General features: G+C 32.5%; 1 protein-coding gene across 5 annotated transcripts in view; it reads left to right on the top strand.

Moving 5' to 3' along the window:
• LOC148602876 (serine/threonine-protein kinase Nek10-like) overlaps positions 1-13744 on the top strand; it is a 38561-nt gene extending 24817 nt beyond the window's left edge. For all 5 annotated transcript variants that reach the window (XM_088554049.1, XM_088554044.1, XM_088554045.1 and 2 more), the window contains 11 exons: positions 217-390; positions 1052-1193; positions 1781-2005; positions 2552-2630; positions 2947-3076; positions 3867-3937; positions 4776-4925; positions 5871-6085; positions 6684-7315; positions 8154-8286; positions 8712-13744. In XM_088554049.1, the coding sequence (XP_088410175.1) occupies positions 217-390; positions 1052-1193; positions 1781-2005; positions 2552-2630; positions 2947-3076; positions 3867-3937; positions 4776-4925; positions 5871-6085; positions 6684-7315; positions 8154-8286; positions 8712-8902 (2142 nt within the window). In that variant the 3' untranslated portion in view covers positions 8903-13744. The remainder of the gene's footprint in view (positions 1-216; positions 391-1051; positions 1194-1780; positions 2006-2551; positions 2631-2946; positions 3077-3866; positions 3938-4775; positions 4926-5870; positions 6086-6683; positions 7316-8153; positions 8287-8711) is intronic.
• Positions 13745-14190: the final 446 nt, after the last annotated feature.

The raw sequence follows: 14190 nt of genomic DNA, 5'->3' as shown, positions 1-14190 counted from the left end.
AGACAAACCGTTAAAAGACCCTTTGAAAATTAACCTCTTAACAATATATCGATTCTGTCCAGTATATACAAGGAGAATGTGATCTACTGATTTACAGCAAGTAGTATAGTTAGCTTCAGGGAATATAGTTTATTTTTTCCTATCAAACACGGATTGAAATACCTGTAGATTTTACTACTTGCATTTTATTTGTAATTTTTTTTGTATAAATTACAGAGTAGTATAGTAGAAGATATCAAAGTCAGCATAATGGAGACTAATCACAATAGAACTCCCAGCAGATATATAGGGGACTACGCTGTATTTGAACTGCTGGGGTCTGGGGCTTTTGGTTCAGTGTTTAAAGTGAAGAAGCAATCTGCTGGACAGCAATTTTTAGCTCTAAAAGAGGTAATGTAAACATATCCAACTTGTGTTCACTATTTTTTGACAGAAAATCTGAAAAATAGTACAAGCAAATTGATTTTTATCACTATCTAACACTTACCAATTTTTGAAACTGCAGAAATTGATACCTGTGAATATATTCATTTAACAGAATCAGCGAAAATTAGCAACCTCGAAAATTAATACATTTACAGTAATACAAGAAATGTTATAGGTAATTAGATATATAAAGAATGTATTCTGTACTCATAATAATTAAACAGGCCTGGTTTTTGACTGCTTTTATATTAGCTTAATATAAAGCAAAACCATAATTAATTCATTATTTCTTTCATTGTAATTATGCTTTTATGTTTTGTAAGCTTCCATTTCCTGAAAATTAGGGATTGAGTGTTAGCAATGCCTTATATATGTAGATGCTCAGAAACATGTATGGCTCAAAATAGTTGTCTGAAGTGACATATTTTGGAAAATGACTTAATAAAATTATGAAGTAATTGTTTGAACTTTTAAAACAGATGCACAGCGTGTGTTTTAGTGAAGTCTCACATATTCCAGTTGGTTGAGACACCAGCGGCATATCAACACAGTGGTGCATCGAGACATTTAATGATGCAGAAGTCGCTATGAGTATTACTGTAATATTATTGAAATCTTTTTCCAGATAAATGTAGACAATCCATCGTTTGGGAAGAACAGCCTTGAGAGAGATCAGAGTGTTGGTGAAATCATGAATGAGATTGCTATCATCAGAGAACAAATGAAACATCCTAATGTTGTCAGATTCCTTAAAACTTTTGTTGAAAGTAAGTGTACAAATCAGAAGATAAATATTTTAATACAAGAATCACTTAACTATACACCATTTAGGAACATTTGTAAGGTATCAAAGATGGCCTAACATTTAGCATTCAGTGAAAATTAATAATAATTTGTTTCTGGGGCAGCTTTAGTGATTACCCAAATGTTTTATGAGCTAATAAATTTCTAAACTGATACATTGTTACAGTGGAGTATTGAAACTAAAGTGATTTCTGATCAGCACTACAAACCACCCTGCAAGTACAGTTCTGCCCAACATTCCCCTGATTTTTTTGGTGGATGCCAAATTTTGTGATTTGCTCTGTGATTATGGATTTAAATTATCATACCTTCACACCTTCAACTTTTAAAAAATGAAAATCATACATGTATGTAAAATATTTGGACTTGAATTTGGCAATCTTTTATTTATGGGATTTGTCAGACCATGTAAATAACATAAAAAATAAGAACCTTTCAAAAATGTCCTGCTATATAGTGCATGGGTTTCTTCATTTACACATTACTAGGTTAAACCATGTATACATGGTACATTTGCCATTATATAACCCAGCAATTTTTTAACTTACAGACCAGAAACTTTACATTGTAATGGAACTGATAGATGGTGTCCCTCTGGAGGAGAGATTAAACAATCTGAAGGATAAGAATGAGAAGTTTGCCGAGGACAGGATCTGGCATATACTGATGCAGATGGTTCTGGCACTCAGATATCTACACAAAGAGAAAGGCATCCTTCATAGAGATCTGGCTCCTAAAAATATTATGTTGGGAGAAAATGATAAAGTTACAATCAGTAAGTACCAGATACAATACAATGCTCCTTATGCTATAATGTTAGGAGAAAATTACAAGTTAACAATTAGTTGGTATAGGATGCAATACAAAGATCTGGTATTTAAAAACATTTTTATGTTGGGAGATAGTGATAAAGTTACAATCGGTAACTATTAGTTACAACACTGGGATGTCAGATCTGGTTCTTGAAAAATATTTTGTTGGGAGAAAACGATTAAAAAAACTATCACTAAGTTTTAGTATCGATACAAGAATCTATTTCCTAAAAATATTATCATGTTGGGAGAAAATGATTAAATTGCTGTCAGTAAGAAATTGATTTATTGGAAAAATTTCAATTTCTGGAAATATCGTTCCTGCACCGTAACCGAACCCACAATTATTGTAGAAAATGGTGATCTCCAGTGTCTATAAAAAAATCAACTTACTTTTTTTCAGCAGGTGAGTTAACCCACATATTTTTTTTTGTCTGGCCTAAGGGCAATTTTTTTTTTATATTGTAATATACATCACATACTTAACCCAACTAAATAATCTGTTGCAGCTGATTTTGGTTTAGCAAAACAGAAGAGAAGTGACTGCAGTAAGATGACATCAGTCGTAGGAACTATCGTATACTGGTGGTAAGTTGGTAGTCTTTATTTTATACCCTATTGACAGGAAAAGAGGGGTATAAGCAGGTGGTATGCACCATAATTTGAAGCTTTTTATCTAGAAATAAGGGATATATATAGCATTAAAGTGGGGGTATACTTGATTGTGTATATATATATGTTGTTTTAGCTTCTGGTTTAATTATGCTGAGTAGGGCATTAGTGTCATTTCATTAATTTTCTTCATTAAGTTAAATAAAAATTTGCCTGGGAAAAAAATCATTTGTTTTATTGAAATAAAAGAAGAGTATGTGTCTAAATAAGACAATATACATGTATATTACAGTCCAGAGATTGTACAGAATCAGCCATATGGAGAGAGAGCTGATGTTTGGGCCCTGGGATGTATCCTGTATCAGATGTGTATGTTAAAACCTCCATTCTTCAGTGATAATATGCTGTCACTTGTCACAAAGGTAGGTAACTATTGATTATACCCCAGTATGAGGCATGAACATAGCTTAGTATTTTAATTTTTGCGAAATTCTGAATAGTTCAGCAGTATCGAGCAACATTGTCCATTTCGTATAACCTAACTTGGTGTATAGCCCTAACTACGGAACTTCTTCAGTTGGGTACCCTAATACATTAAAAGCATGCATGTAAATTACAAATGGTGCAACCGATTGACAGTCGCATTAAATAAATGTTGATTTCATATTAGAAAAACAATATATTGTTATTTTTTTATGTTGCCTGTGTTTTTCAATTAAAATATAAGGATTGTTTTCAATTATTGGTTTGATTATGGGATATAAATGACTTTGGGTCGCTTTTCTCTGCAGTGTTAATTGACCCAGTCATTTATGTCCCATAATCTAACCAACAATTGAAAACAATCCTTAAATATTTACTTGGTCACTTGGTGGTACCTGTCTGCTGGATATCTTGTTATATTAATGTAATTAATTTTAGATTAGATAGATTAGCCTAATCTAGACTTCAAAAGCAAGGAGAAGTTTTAGTAAATTTTGTTTGAAAAAATAACAATATAGACTTACGTGATCTATTACAAAAATTTCTCAGTGTTCAAGACAAATTGGAGAAGTGAGCACAAATGAGGAGAAATTTTTGCTCATTTCTCCCTTAAGATAAGGCTCTGTAAGAGATTTAACATTTTTACATATTCATTTGCCATGGTCAGTGCACTTAAAATTTTCTATTTCACAATATTTGTAAATTAATGAATCAATACTTATTTTTCAGATCTGTTCTGCCTCTTATGAGCCTATTCCTGATGGTTCTTACTCAGAGAGACTGGTTAATGTTGTGAAGAAGTAAGTAATATTATACACCTATGTAGACGTAATTATACCCCTGCCCCGAAGGAGAGGTGGATACATTGTTTTACTCTTGTCCTTGTTTCCAGAGATAACAAGTTTTTCTGTCAAAGTTTTTTTCAGCAACTACTCATCAACATTTTAACACATTATTCCTGTAGGTATGCCAAATAGTGGGATTCATTTTCGACAACAACTTCCTGTTTACCGAGGACTTCATTCGTTTCCTTACATTGTTATTGAGAGCAGGCATATTACTAGTGAGCCATCACTCACAGATTTCTTGTTTTATTACTGTTCTTATATCTGCACCTAATAAAATGTTGTCTACTTAAGTACCAGACCATATAAAATTATATTCAGACATTGCCAATAGTAAAGTGATTCATGGTGTAGTAAAACCCACCGATTGAACAGTGGTTGTTCAATCTACATATGCTATATATTTACATAACAATGTTTATTTCTGTATTCGTAACCGCACTTTTGAGAAAATATTACATTTATCTCTCACTAAAATCAACCAAATCAAACAAAACCAAGAACGATAACTCTTGCAAAGTGCTAATTTCATGTACAATCTATATAACTTTTATCTCAAAAGCGCAACCCCCAAATGAAAAACTAAAACTTGTTACGTGATCAGTAACTTTTTCTGAACCAGAAATAGCTTCGAATTTGTTGGGTATTTGACTTGTATGAATCACCTCCTGTCTGATGTTTGTAAAGACTGATACTTAAAAAGTTGAGTCTGATGTGTTGTTCTGTGCTTACAACCTTTCTCTCTATTACATTGTTAATAGACAGTTGACTTTTTATGTGTGCTTTATTCTAGGTGTATCTGTGAATCACCAGAGAAGAGACCCGATACTGTAGAAGTGGCCTCTTTAATGGCTGACAAACTAATGGTACATATGGATAGTCTTGCCACAAATCAGTCAACCATGGAGAAAAAATTAGAGAAAGAAAGACATAAGGCCCAGAGGTAAGGGATTACTGATAAATGTCTAAGTGACTTTTATTAGTAGACAGGTACATAAACCAAAATTAAAAAAAAAAAATATCCTAGATTCTTAACACCCCCCCCACAATTTTTTCATTCCCTTCAAATAATTTTAGTTTTATTTTTTGTCCAATTTAGGTCAATTTCTTTATAATTGACAGCAATTTTTCATTACAATTGATTAAAAAATTTAAAATTGAGATTAGCCACTGCAAATTTTTACAATGTTGGATGAGAATATAGGATTTTTTTTTTATTGGGTTTGTGTTACTGAAGCATAGCTAAACTCACAAAATTGTATCTTTAGGAATTAATCCTGAAGCCAAAGTTAATTTATTGGTTACTTAAGGAGGTAGCCCTAAGGTAAGGGACTCTTACAAATCATTGGAACGTTTATATTCACCATTTTACATCATTCTCATGTAAGCATCAAAGTAACTTGGACTGATTTCATTCTGATTCAAAGGAAAGCTTGAAAGGCTTTGGTGAAATTGGATATGGTACAAACTTATCACTGATTTCAAGAGTTATGTCCCTTACCCTAGATTTACCTTCTTAGATCGACTTCTTACTACACCCCAGACCAACTTGCCATGAAAACAAAACAAATCATAGAACTCAAGGGGGATAGTTAAACCTTATTAGAAACAACTTTCATGTAATAGTGAATGAGTGTACTGATACACACATGAAAATGCATCTGTTTATTATTAAGGAGTGTCATCAAAAGAAAGATGTCAGTTCCTATCATTAAAATGAAATAATTGTATGCAAGATGAAATACAACATGATAAAAATTGAATACAGGTCTAATACATCACTAGATGGTACCATAATTACAAATGGTTTCAGGAGTTGTCAATACTTGTCTTATATTAATAAGATAGCCTGCTTGTTTTTCTAAAATTTGTATTTTTGAATTTGTAGACATTATTTTGAGGCCAACCACAACATGCAGAACTACCATAGATTATTTGTGCTGTCACAGGAACGTTACGATCGTCTGGCTAACCTGGCTGGGAGTGGTGGGGCTTCAGATCTGAAGGACACTGAGATCTTAGACCCAGCATTTGTGGACATAGAGATGTTAAGGAATACTGTCTGTCCATCTGCGTTCCCCAGTATCAGTGATACGGACAGAGGTATGATGAGTTTAGTCATTTAAGGTTCAGTACTACAGATCAGAATAATAAAAGGAAAAAATAACAATCAAAATGTATTTTGTTTCACTTGAAACATTTCAGTGCCTAATTAGCTGGAGAAATGAGCAAAAAAAACTTCTCCTTGTTTGTTCTCACTTCTCCCATTGGTCTTTGACAGAAAGAAGTTTTGTATTAGATTACATTAACAAAAATGTCAACATTTTTATTTTTTTTTACAGTGTTTACTTACACTTTTTTTTGTCATCGATATCTAGATTAGACCCTGCCTTAAATTTCTCTCTTCTGCTTGAATCATATGTCTTCAGGTTTGCTTGTTAACTGCCAGTGAAAATTTCTGAGAATTGTGGCTTATTTTCTTCATTAACACAGGTAGCTGCTAAATACAAAAGAAATTTACAAAATAGTGTTTATTTTATGAATCATACATAACATTGTGTTTGTCAATATTTTGATGTTCATCATAGCAAGCCAGATGGTACTTTTTGATCAACTAACATTTTCGCTAACCATTGTTCTGTAGTAATACATGTAGATCCATTGAAGATATTGCATTCCAACATGTAAATTTGTATTGTAGGATGGACAAGCGATGAGGACAGTTATCCAAGCAGTGAAAATGATAGTAGAGAAAATAGTGCTGGTAGTCAGCGATCACTTGACCGCTCATCTCTCTATATTACCCACCAACCACCAAAACCTCCAAAATCACCTAAGGTTCTCAGGGGAAGTCGGTTGAAGAAATCTAAGTCATCAATTACTCCTCTCAATTTAGACATTCCATCCAAAAGTTTAAGTAGTAGAGACTCTGGACTTAGTTCTGGTGATCCATCACCTAATAATAGCACGGCTTTGAGTACTAACATTTCTGTGGATGTGCTGACTAATGGACATATTCAGGGCATTGCAGCTAGGAGATATTGTCGATCTAATAGTAGTCCAACTGTTAACCATCTTCAACCTAAGAGCAAGAAGAAAGTGAAACGTCCAAACAGTGCTAACACACCAACACTGACAATATCACAACGTCGTGTGCGACAAATCAGTGACCCCATTCTTCAAATGTTACATCAATTACACAAGATTCTATATATAACTCAGTTACCTCCGACCTTACGACCTCACACCAAGAGGAGAATGATCGAGAGGTTTAAAAGGGCATTGTTTGCTACTGACAGTACAACTTTTAATCTGAAAAGTGAACTTAAGAAGGTAGGTGAATTGTATATGTGAAAGTACTATTGTTCTTGGGGTGCCAATTTTCGTGGTTTTTGTGGGTAGGCCAAACCATGAAATTTGGTCCCAAACAAAAAGGAGATTTACATTGATGTGTATACTGAAAACCTCAAAACCATAAATTCAAGAATCCACAACTTCTGTTTCTTCCCTATTCCCGAAATTTGGTATCCACGAATTAAAGTAGTTTCAGAGTACTAGGTAGTTTCTGATTGTACTTATTCAAATAACGTTGGTGTAATAAACCATTTAGCATCACTTAGAACAGGCTCATTGTGGACATAATTTTATCACCTGATACGCGACTTGAAATTGAGTTTGATACACTTTTAGCAAAAGACTGCTTTAAAACATGTTTAATGATGTATAAGTACCTTCTGTGTCTTCATGTCTGGTGGCACATAATGCTTAAACCACATGACTCTATTTCTGTCTGTAGCTATCTTTCCAATTTCTTCCAGGCTTTGCCAATGTTTTTAACTTCTTGACTGTTTTGAAAAACAGCAAGAGTCTATCTGGCTTCCACACTTAATGTCACTAAAAAATAAGCCAAGTATGCTGGCCTTGGAGAATCCTCTATGATGTATACAGTGTATACAATCAAAGAAATAATACAGACAAAAAAGAATAGGTGGTATAAAGATACTCCTGTCATCACTTTGAAGTTTTAATCATTCACATTGATCCCAATGAATGAGAAAAAAAACAAGCAGAGATAATGATCAGTTGGACTGTTCATCTTTAATGAATGGCGAGAAGTGTACAACCATATTACATTTTGTATGTGCATATTAAATTCCTATCTTTATTTCAGTTGATGTCTGGTTCAAGGGAGATAATTGACCTGAACCTGGGACCAGTAGATGGAGGCAGTAGATCCAGTTCAACCAGTTCTCAGGACAAGGAGAATCTCTCTGATGGAGAGGCTAAAGGTCTTGAAAGACTTGGTAAGTTTCTGTTTAACTCCATAATGACTACTTGTTAAGCTAACAGAAAAATTGGATTGAAATCACAAACATTGTTAAAATATTGATTCCTGGATTGTTGCTTTAAAGATTGTGATGCACCAATGCATTAGTGGTTCATTCCCCGTAGTTTTAACACTTAGGTAAATTTCTTTTGCTAAAATTAAGCATGAACTATTGAAATACATTAACTGGTTTCACAATATTTATAAGTCAACATTATTTAGATTATTCTTTACTAGACAAATATAGTCTTATTCTACATTTCTTGTGTTCGATCATAAAAAACTACTTCTTCCCTTGCCAAATTCAAGGTGATGTCTACAGTGGACTTTAAAAATTAATATAACTTTGTTTCCCCAGAGAATCTCAACAATTATTTTCAATTTTGTGCTCATTTTTTCCAGAAACCGACCCATCTGACCCTGACAACAGAGAAGATGGGGTTACTTATGAACAGTTGCAAAACATGATAGAAAGTGTTTTAAGACAATGTGGATATTATAATGTTTCCCCTGGTTCAAGGGAAAGGACTCCTCCTCTTGCACCAATCAGAACAGAGGTTACAAACAGTAGACAGTATGAAACACCTAGGTAGTACTTCTACCAGTCAGAACAGTGATTAGGATACTTTGGTAGTTGTTGCCATGGAGATTACTATAGATACAGTATTAAGAATCTGGAAAAGCATTAGAGGATTATGTATGAAAGTTGATCTGTGTGTATGAAATTATTGAGAGAAAAATATGTGAAGTGCAATCAAATAGAATACCATTGGGTTCTAAAGTTGAAGGGCAGTTGAAAGAAGTGATTAATTTCACTAAAGAAGATATTTAGTTGATCTTTCTGTATGTTATATCTTACCAAGAAGATTCCTTGTTCTCAGACTATCTGTTATGAACAGAAAAAAAGCCTTAAGTGGGCAATTCTTTTCGAAACAATTAACAATTGGGGATACTTCTCCTTCTTTGCTGGCTTTAATGATGCTTAGGGTAATAATGCTATGCATCATTTCAATTAAAAGATTATATACTTATTTTTGTCTTATGATGGTCTGAAAATCAAGGAATTAAATTTAAGGTGGTAGACTTAGAATGAAATTTGTCAAAGTTACTTTGATGCTTACATGAAATTGATGTGAAATGCTGAATACAAATGTTTCCAATGATTTGTAAGAGTCTCCTTACCCTAGGTCTACCTTCTTAAAAGCCATAATCAGTCTCCATTTACATTTGGCTTGATGTATACTAATTGTTTCGTCCTTTATTTACTTGGCAACAGTTATTCCATTACACAACACATTCCATTTTAACTAAGTCAAATTTTAATCATTTTGTACCATTGTCCAGATTGTATTAGTGATTGTCCTGGTTTACACTTGCGTGATCATGAATGTAAGCATATTATTGTTCTTTCACAGAATCATGAACATCATATATGAACTTAAGTAACTGAAGGAAGTTCACACGTGGAACTTTTTCCTGTCAATAGTAGTATTTTTCACAGAGTATTGATTTGTGTTTTAGCAATCAAATAGAAATTAGAAGTGATTATTTATTTGTAAATAGAAAATTAATTTAAATATTTGTTGATTGATAATTAATTTATTGATTTGTTTTAAATTAAGATAGATTTTATATGTATACACAAATTATATTTATATTATGCATGTACCGGTATAGTGTTCTTCCTTGTTATTTTGTATATTTTACAGCAAATTTGATAGTTTACTTCAGTAATAGAGTTGTTTTTCCCTTGAATGAATGACCATTACCTGATGTATTAGGTATTAAAGTGTAAGTGTTTTTAAGAATCAGGTAAAATGGGAAAAATCAGATACATGTCAAAACCCCACAGATCTGACAATGTAATATCACTCAAATATACTTTTTCTATTTGAAAAGACCATTATTTGATCTCTGGATCACTGGCTTTGCTCAGAAATTTTTCAATAGAATCTTAGATAAATGAGGTTTTTGACAGAGATATCTGCCCTTGAAATGTTCATTTTCAATACATTTCAATGAAATTGTAACACAAAGGTCCAGTTTGATGTGGAAAATCTTGTCTGTTTTCCTTCATCATCTTCCGGTACGGAAGTAGACTCCGCAAGGAGTGTGGAAACTCCCGGAACTTGCTGTGCTAAAAACATGAAAAGGGGTGTTGGAAATTTAACGTTAAAAGCCAAGTTCGCAATTCATTACAATTAATGTTAAGATGTATAACATAAAAGTTAAACATATTTACATTATGTACAGTGGTTGGGGTTATTTTATTTTATTATTTAGGTAGATAACGTCCTTCAAATAATATCGTGGAGTTCACTTTTGAAGGACTCTGGGGAAGGTGACATACAGATAGATTCTTGGAGATTGTTCCAATCTGTTATAGTGTTTGGGTAGAAGGAATACTTAAAGAATTCTTTGTTTGTATAAACTTGCCTAAATTTATGTTGGCCTCTAGTGCGATTAATTCTGATAGTGCAAATAGTCCAATTACACTGTCAAAATGAGGGGTTTTTCATAACCATGTTTCACCTGCTGTCCGATTCTTACAGGGACTGATACTTATCTGTACAATTAAGAAGGTGATTTACACTTTCTAATATTTCATAGGTATTATTGATAGGAAGTTTGAATCCTTTGTCAGTTGTCCAGTTAACTGCCACAGGAAGTTCATCAATCATGGTAAAATGAACTTTATTCCATGAAGATAACTATACAACTTGCTGTAATGTTTCTAATTGATGAATACTTATAGAAAATTCTAGTTTTTAGCTTGAGAAAACTATCATTTTCAGGGATCACATAAAAAACTGTTGCTTAATTGATGAATAGTTAAGTGGTCAGACCTATTAAAAATCTTGAACATATTATTATCTATTGGCAATTTGAAATTAGTGTTGGGCTCCTAACTACATATATTGGAACTGTTGATTTCAGTTGAATCAATTGAAGTGAATTTGGGTCAGGACTAAAAATTTGCTTCAATGCAAAGAATCATGTTTAAAATAAAAAGATTGTCAATGCGAAATTACATCATTAGTCAAAAACATGTGCATTACAGAATGCCCCGGAATGTCCATATATTATACATGGATTATAGAAGGATGCTCCCTTTGGTTTTACAATGTTAAATTTTCCATTGCTAAGTATTAAAAATGCAAAAAAGGTGGGGGTATATCATGTGCTTTTCAAACTTTCATTTCAAAAATCTCTAATTGTTAATATAATGCTGTTGTTATTAGTTGGTATGTAAATTGTAGATTCTGTTATATTGTGTTTTACAACTTATAGAAATTTTAAAGTGCTGTTGTATAAATAGTATTGATTTAGAGTTTAGTATCATGTTATCATTTGATATACATATGGGTAGATATAAGTGGGCATATTCACCATAGAAAAATGAATTGTAAAGTGATGATTGGAAGCAGTTGTCCAACAAAAAAACATGATTTTCTTCCATTTAAGACACAATTCGGCTTTTTGAAATCTATGATTTACTGTTAGTATTCTTTTTTACTGTACGTTTACTTCCAATTTTGCCCATTATGTTTTAGACGACCTCATAAGATTAGGTTTGCACAAATTCAAAGATTATTGGTCTGTCTTTATGACAGGTATTTGTCAGTCAACTAAGTATTATATTTCAATGTTATAATTTACCTCCCTTGGTAACACATAGTTATTAAGTCTTTTACAAGTTAAAAATTATTTAATTGAATCTGTATTATACATGAATTTCATATTTTAAGATATGTGTGCCCCACCAAGTTATCAAGAATAGACAGTATTTATATTTGTTACACAGGATTTTAGCCAAATCGTGAAGTAAGTTGATTGTGGTATTAACAATGTGAATCATAACCTTCTTTATAAATATATGCATATGATATGTGGGTTTGTACATATGTAATGTTTGTTAACAAACTAGAGTTGATCCATGTGTGAACTGAAATGAAGAAATTATTTTATAAGGATATTCTCTAATACTTTTGACAATGGAGTTATGTTTTCAAACTCAGGAATTTTCTGAATGTATCTAGAAATTAGTTCCTTTCTGAATTTTAAACTCAAGTTCAAACATGGACTGATGTCAATCTTGCTTGTACAAGTATCCAAGAAAGACTCTGCTTTTAAGTACTTCTCTTTTTAAGAATCAGGCAAAATGTGTATGAGGTGTGGCACATGAAAAAAAAAAAAAAATACCGCTTAGATTTTATGGCATTATCCAAGTATTTATACTTCATGACCTCCAGAAATAACCATCAAAGGATTGTCAAGTTTGCCATTTTAAGGTATTGATAGATCAAATTTAGTTGAAATGCACTATGGGAAAATGGTAGGAAAATTTCCCAGCACAATTTCCCCTTTATTAGCTGTCATAATGTCTATGTCATAGATTTAAATAGCTTTTTGGTTGTTTTCTAGATGTATTTCTAGAATGCATTTGAAGCATAAAATGCCAAATTGAGAAAAATAATGTGCCATCTATTGCCTGATTCTTACACAGAATGGTACTTTTAAAAATTATAGCATGCAATTCTTGACTATAAATGAGACGACTCCTAACATTTGTCAAGATGCTCTTGTTCAGATGTGGAAAACAATGAAATCTTGAACTCATTCACATGTATATACATTATGCACTATACTTTAATCAAATCATGTTACCATTTATCATATGTCATATTTTGCCATTGTTGCCATAGTAACCAATAGCCAATGTTCAAATGTGTGTGACCTTTTAAGGTAAAATCCGTCCAATATGTTTAGACACTTATTTTTATCATGCCGTCCTTAATTTTTCTTCTTGTATTTTACTGTATGTTCATTTTATTACCAATTGTGAAATCCATCCATTTTTATTTATTTGTTTATTCCATCTTTGTTTTCAGACTTTTTGTTGATCTTTTATTTTATATTTTGTCTATTTTGCACTCAACCATGTCAGGAGTAGTGTTGTTTATCTATATAGTATGAGCTACATTTACATTCCGTCAATGGTATAATTATATAGAAGCTGTGAGGCAAATCGAGAATGTGCTTTTAACTGCAGTGCATCACATTATTGGCTATGTGACACATCAGTACACAGCCAAATGTGCCACATATGATAATCATATGGTACTCGTTTCATATGATAATCATATGACAATCATATGATATATGATTCTCATGGTAATTTTGGCTTAAAAACATATGACAGTCATATGTTTGTGAAAAACTCATGATTATCATATGATAATCATGCGATAAACATATGTATACTGAAACATGATTATCATATGGTGCTCGTATATATGATAATCATATGATGCAAACCATATGATTCTCATGTGTGGCACATTTGCCTGTGTACTCTACCCAGCCCTGTGTCATTTAGTAGCATTGTTATATGCTATGTCAAGTTTGAAAAAGAATAAATTGAATAAAACTGACTTTTTGATTTGTTTTTTACTGTTTTGCTACAAGACAGGGCTTGCAAGTTTTGAGAAATTCTGTTCAGTAGATTGCATGTTGTGATGCCAAATTGATTTAATACTGTACTTCAAAATGGCATGAGAGACCAAAATTTCATGGTATTATGCACCACTACGTGTACATATTTTGTCCATAGGCTCCACACTACAAAGCAAGTTTAATGAAATTCGGTTGAGTAGTTTGAGAGGAGTTGCAATGTGACTGTCAAACAGACATGCCAAAACATTATACCCTCCAAAATTTTGTATTATGGGGTACAAATATGAACCTAAAGTTTCTCAATAGAAAAATGCAGTAGTCTATGAAAAAAAAGTTGTCCAGTTTGATTTTGGCAATAGGATGACCCAAATTTAAAACCTTTTATTATCTACAACCACAACATTTGTAATGGTGTATTTCGTAT

Source organism: Perna viridis, chromosome 11 (assembly GCF_037379345.1).
Source record: "Perna viridis isolate PV_CMFRI_1.1 ecotype Kerala chromosome 11, ASM3737934v1, whole genome shotgun sequence".
Classification (NCBI taxonomy): domain Eukaryota; kingdom Metazoa; phylum Mollusca; class Bivalvia; order Mytilida; family Mytilidae; genus Perna; species Perna viridis.
Note: the sequence above shows the minus strand (reverse complement) of the source record. Positions and strands in the feature narration are given on the sequence as shown.